The sequence below is a fragment of the Arachis duranensis genome, chromosome 2 (genome assembly GCF_000817695.3).
Source record: "Arachis duranensis cultivar V14167 chromosome 2, aradu.V14167.gnm2.J7QH, whole genome shotgun sequence".
Lineage (NCBI taxonomy): Eukaryota > Viridiplantae > Streptophyta > Magnoliopsida > Fabales > Fabaceae > Arachis > Arachis duranensis.
The window spans coordinates 93,496,289-93,502,887 of NC_029773.3; the positions used below are offsets into that span (position 1 = coordinate 93,496,289).

Here is a 6,599-nt window from a genome sequence, read left to right on the forward strand (position 1 = left end):
TAATATGTAACATAAAAATTTAATTATTTGTTAAGATATGGTGATATGATGGTACGTTTAGCTAGGAAAGCGATTGAAACATATATTTATATAGTTTCCCAATAAAATATCGACGATTGATATATCGTTATATGGTGGAGTCTAACCCAACTAATACTAATAGTCTGACCCTCTTAATTTATGAAAGGTTTTATAGTTACGCGGTCCAAATTAAATCTCACGTCGACATTTCCAATACAATTCATTATAGTATGAGACTTGCGGGTTAAAAAAAAAAAGATCTATTAGTATATCACCATCCCGAATAAATTTCATTTCTCTTTCAATTCGACTGAATTATAAAATAATATAATAAATATTGTTGCTACATGGAAATTGAGTTTAGTGTATGTTTTTGGTCTTATCCTTTTATCTGAATGTATGACTCCTCATTTTGAAGGGAATTTTCTTTAATTTTAGATAAAAGACATTCACTACAATAATGTATTATTATTCAAGCTAAGTTATCGAGTTTCATCTAGGACTTTGAAAAAGGGCGTGCAAGTGTCAGTAACTTGGCAATAATGTGAATGTGAATGTGACCGATGAAAATATGAGAGAAATTAGAGGAAATAACGTGAGTGGTTTTTTATGTGATTATGTAAGGTACTTTATTAGCAAAGAGAAAAATAAGATAGAATAAAGTAAGTGGTGTCCTTTATGGGTATGGGAAAAAGTTGAGTATAGTGTTATTGATATGTAGATGAATAATGTTACTCAAAAGTCAGTGATGTTTGTTGTAGCTAAGCAATACCTTTCTCACCAAACTGGTACATACAATTTTAATTCAAAAACTCACACACAGCCGTAGATTTCAGATTTCAGATTTCACACCCACCGATCTGCCTCCACCATTCTTTATTTAATTTCCTCTTATATTATTTCCATTATTCAACCAACCTATCCTAACTCATCATAAACCACCATTACATATGCCTTGTCCTCTTCTTGCTTTTAATTGCTTTCTCGTCTTCCATTTTAATCATTAAATAAGTGACTGCATCGTACACAAATTTATCTCTTTTCAATTCAATTTTTTCATAATGATAATACAATAATAAGCACATAATTAAAGTTGCATTATTAAAATAGTGGATTACAAGCAAGAGGGTCCTTAAAAACTGTAAGACGTACACCCAAATGAATTAAGGAGAAGGGATTATTCTCCTTAATTAATCGTAATCAATACTTAACATTACAATGCAAGCCAACAATAGAAAATTCCCCATACAATTAACAATAATGACACACATGGATCCATCTTTGTAGAACATGATGGAACAAGAAGTATAGTTAATTAATTAGCTGGCCGATAACAGAGGCTAATTAAGTAATAATTAAATGAAACTAATAATAATATAACCTTATCCAAAATTTTCCCCCAAAATACAAAATTCTGGAATCGGATCTATCCAAGTCTCTTCTATACTCTGATCTCTGATTAATTAGAAGAAGAAGATGTAATTAATGAGACTATAATAATGATTAGAAGTTAATTAATCTTCAAAGCCAACTTTCTTCCAAATAGCATTCCTGACACTACGCAAGTCTCTACCTTTGAGGGTCCTTCCAATGCCTTCATGAACAGACAGAGAGGCCCCTCTTGTCTTTGCCAGATACTCGTGTGGGGGAACCCTAACTCCTCCTCCTTCTCCGTTATAATCATCGTCCTCATCATCATCTTCATAATCATCATCATCATCGCTCTCCCATTTCCTATGATCCTTGTATTCCTGCTTTAGAATCTTTGACCAGTCAGGTATGTTCACCGGCAACGAGGTAGCTGCAGCTACATCATGATCATGATGAACAACCTTCCTAGAAGGACCTCTCTTCAAACCAGATGCAGATGATGAAGATGAAGATGAAGAGAAGCCCTTCTTGTTGTTACTTGCAACGGAGATGTTGTTCCACAAATCAGCTTCATCAAACTCAAACATGGCATCACCCTGTGAACACGATTTTGAGGTGCTCCTTGTTGGTTGAAACATGTAACTTTGCTTTGAAAGAAAGCTCTTCCTAGACGCCATTCAATTCAATCTCTCTCTCTCTCTCTCTCTAAAGTTGATTAGTTGGTTGTTGCTGTGTATGTTTTCCGGTTCCAAGTCTTCATTCACTGCTCGCTGCATATATTTATATTGTTTTTCTCAGTATTTATGGATAAACATTCTTTTATTTTTATTTTAATCTAAATCAGGGTATTGTACCGTATCCTCGGTAATAGCGCCTAATTTTATGCTAAACAAGCTTTTTTAAGAACCAAATAGGTAATTATATATTATGTATTTTATTACTTGATTGTCTTTTAATTTATTCGTTATCCATAAATAAATGATATCTTCTATTATATTTACAAAATATTTAGTTGTTAAATTTATTATTCTTGAATCATTACCATGAATCTTAATATGTATAAAATAATTCACCAATCAAAATTTCTACAATATTTACCATGTGACAACTTAAAATACAACTACCTTACATAATTACATAGTTACATCTCATACTTGATATGGATAAAGCTAGCTAGCTAACACCCTATTCCTATATTTAATAGAAGGGAAATCGTTATGTGTATGTCCTAACATGAAATGTATGAAAAACATTATCACTTTTCCTTTTGTTCATTACTATTATTTCTCTTATCTTAGTTATCATATTCTTGGAAAAACAAAATAGTACATTAAACTAACAAAGAATATATCTTCTTGAATCAAGTTAGATTAGTTTAGTGATTAATTTATAAGTCTGTTTAAATAAATATTAAGTATTTAAATTTCGTTTTATACGTATATTGCAACAAAATCTAATTTCAGTGACCATTTGGAGAAAGTGGTCAAATAGAATTGCTGTTGCTGTAATTCTTACTTTTACATACCAACAGTAAAACGCAACCGCCTCTGAAACACAAACCTGGCAGTGTCCATCACATTCGTTCCACGGCGGTTTATGAAATTCGAGCCATTACTTACTTAGATCGCTTAATTTCTCTTTCGTTCGCACTTCTCGCTAGTTCCACTACTCACTATTATCTGCCATTACCAAACCTAGCGCGCCCGGAACCCCAAGTACAATGAAAAGAAAATCTTCATGCAAAACGAAAATCTGCAACGAATCATTACTTAGCAAAACTATACGCATTTGTTCCTGTCTTTGGTAAGCTAATTGTATTTTTCTTTGTTCTTTTCTGATTCAATTTTATGCTTCTTCTAGTTAATAATCACTGATAACCCATTATCTTATTCTCTAGTTATTTCTACTTCTTGTTCATCACTCTGAATGCACGAATTTCTCTCCTAGAAGTGCAAATTTCTTTAATTTAAGGTTACTCTATCTCTTTCTCTATTAGAATTTTCTTCCCTCTCTATTTTTCTTACGCACAGTTTTTGCTAGATAATTTAATGTGTAATTTTAAATAGTGTTATATATAATATGATCACATAAGTTTTGATTAAAAAATATTGATTAATTCTGTAAATAGAGTGATGTCAAATATGGAAATATAATATTTTGTTGCAAGAATAACCCAAAAAATAATTAATTAAAATCGTGTAAATGCAACAAAGTAAATAACATGAGCATATATTTTCTGTGTTTGTTGTGGAGTTTGAAGCACAAGTGAGGGGACACTAATAACAGAATAAGAGAAAGTAAGGTTAGAAATTGGGTAGTAAAGGAGAGACAGAGTGAAGTGAAAAAGGTAGAAGTTACAAGTTCTATTTTTGTGACAATAATACAATTAAAATTTTCAACAAAATGATCAGATTATTCCTTCCCAATTTGAGATAAAGATTTAGAGACTTTGAAAAATTGGAAATTGACATACCAGACTATATAAAAATTGAAGTATAACTATACTTTAGTTTGATAATATAGGCCTATTGATTATTCCCAAAGCTCTTACATCTCGTAACTTCTCTGAATACTATGACCATACATGATGGGTTTCATCGAGAAGCTTCTAACATAGAAGATGTAGTGTTTTAGCAGCATGATCATAAAAAATTTTATATTGTTTACAAACTTACTTTTTCTCTTTCCATCTTTGATAATTTAAGCTCATCCTGAAAAGACTTGTTCAATTTCTGTTCCTCTGAAATTGAAAGAAAGAACATGATAGTTAGCAATTATTTAGTTTACACTCTCAAAATGCGCCAAAATCTAATAAATACTGAAGTGCTGAATATAGACCCTAGTATTTGAGTTGAATGTTTGCCAATTTATTGTGTTCTTGCTCCAATTCCAACTTCAATTTTTGTATCTCACGAATATGTAGAACAGCTGTTGTGGGACTATCTTTTTCCTCCCTTAAATTCGCAAGCTCCTAGAAGTCATTCATACAATGTCGCACAAAACAAATAAGCTTGTGATTACATTATCTTTGAAAGGTGATTTTATTCTGATGCTTTTTTGTTCGTCTCAGGAGTTCATAAGAGCTGGAGCATGTGGAGCTACATGACGAGAAAAAAATCTGCTAATAGTTTAGGAGGGGTATATTTTTCATACAATCATGACTTTGATATGGCTAAAGTTCGCTCTATAGAAGTAGAATTACAAGAGAATAAAGCAACAATTTTCTTATTACAAGCCCAGGTGACATATTTTATTAATCATTGTATGGGTGAAAAAGTGCCACATGACTTTTCTACAGCTACAAATAATGAGGTAAATATTATATTTTGTTCTTTTTTCCTGAATCTTTCATTGTGAATGATTTAATAAAACGATGATTTAGTTATTGTTGGTCATTATCCTTATTTGTTCGTATGGTTTATGCCTATTAATGTTATACTTAAATTATATAATGGTCTTTGTTTTTATTCTAATGTATTTTTATTTATTTTTAATTCTAGGTTGCAGACTCACCAATGGAGACAAGGGCCACCTTCTACTATTTCGTGACTTGATTATAGAATTTTATGATTGAATTGACCCAAGACTTTTGTTATCAAAGTGACTATTTATTTTAGACTTTTAGCATAGTTAAATAATAAAAGCAAAACTCTTTTCTAATTCAATTTTAGGATTGCGTTATTTGAATTTACTTTGATATGTAAATATAGTTTTTAATAAACACTGGTGGTATTTGATTTATGATTATGTAAGACTTATTAAATATATATTATATTTTGAAATACAATGTTCATATTATTTTGGTACCTTTTTCTATTTTATTTTGAGTTGTAGATTTTAATATTGTAGTGGTAATTTTTTTATTAGGATTGAAGGATTAAAAAGTAGTTTATATACTTAATAAAAAAATATATGTTGCAGGTATCGCGGCAGTTTAAAACCGTCACAAAAATCATTTTCGATTTAATTTTTACGGCGGTTCAAAACTGCCGCAAAAGTTCAACGTTAATTTCAAATTGAAAGTTTGCGGCGGTTACCAAACCGCTGCCATACACCTGTTCTGCCTGACTCGAGAACATAGTGGCGGTTTCAAACCGCCGCTAGTTGCCGAGTGACTCTCGCGACGATTATTCTAGTGGTTCTTCAAAATCGCTGTTGCTGCTGTGCCGACAGTTGACCTGGTCACGCTTTGTTCACCGCCGGAAACAAAAAATAGCGGCAATTATAACCGCTGCCACACTCTCAAATAACCGCCGCCGCTTTAAATAAAACTATTAGTCAACAATAAATTTTTAAATAAAACTTAAATTTTAAATTAATTTTTAGTGTACTCAATTAAAAAATACCTAAAAAAATATCTTTCTGCTAATAATTAAACACTTACCTTCAAGTGCTTTAAAAGGAAAATTATTTTAAGATAATAGTATATTTTACTGTCTCTTTGTACAAATAAAGTAATGTCTATCTTTTATATTATTATTGTTTTATTCTCAAACCTCAATTCTTAATTTGGATTATGTTTGATCATTGTTTTCTTTCTTTCTTATTAGAGACAGGAAGGACAACAATACGTGGTGTGGGTGAATAAATGGATTTGGCATAGCCAGTAGTCCACCAAATAACACGTAGGCAAATCAGTAATCCACCCTTACTTATTTAAACTTGTTCAACGATTTCATCTCTTAAGAGTTTGAGAGAAAATTGAATAAACTAAAGAACGGATAAGGGCAAAGTTATCCAATTATGAAAACACACATACACGTGGACCAATGTGGGTGTTCCTCTGTTCGACCATAGAAAGTAGTAATAGAAGTAGAGATTCTTAAATGCTGTTAGTTTGAGCTTTGAGCAAAGACATAAGACAAAATACCTCTGCTTGCATTTATGTATGATTATTGTTATTAAATATGATGTCTTCTCATATTCAGTACTACTATATCTATTGTCAAAAATTCATTTGAAATTCATTTCTTAATATAATGGGTTAGCTTAGCTAGATGCAATTTATTTTTTAATTTTGCTAACATGGATTCTAAGACAATATTTCAAGAATATTAAACAAGTATTTTATTAAAAATTATTAATTTTTTTATATTTAAATTTATTAAATATATAAAAACTTAAAAAATTATTATATTTTTAAAATATAACTTTAATATATAGCTAATTTTTTATTTATTTTTATGTCTAATCCCTTACTATATAAC

General features: G+C 30.6%; 1 protein-coding gene across 1 annotated transcript; it reads right to left on the reverse strand.

Moving 5' to 3' along the window:
* Positions 1 to 1,097: 1,097 nt before the first annotated feature.
* Positions 1,098 to 2,144, reverse strand: LOC107476304 (uncharacterized). The gene has a single exon (XM_016096106.3). The coding sequence runs from the start codon at positions 2,067 to 2,069 to the stop codon at positions 1,536 to 1,538; it is 534 nt and encodes a 177-aa protein (XP_015951592.1). The 5' UTR covers positions 2,070 to 2,144; the 3' UTR covers positions 1,098 to 1,535.
* Between the last annotated feature and the right edge of the window lie 4,455 nt (positions 2,145 to 6,599).

Coding starts and splice junctions, on each gene's coding strand:
- LOC107476304 (XM_016096106.3), bottom strand. CDS start 2,069: ATGGCGTCTAGGAAGAGCTTTCTTTCAAAGCAAAGTTACATGTTTCAA.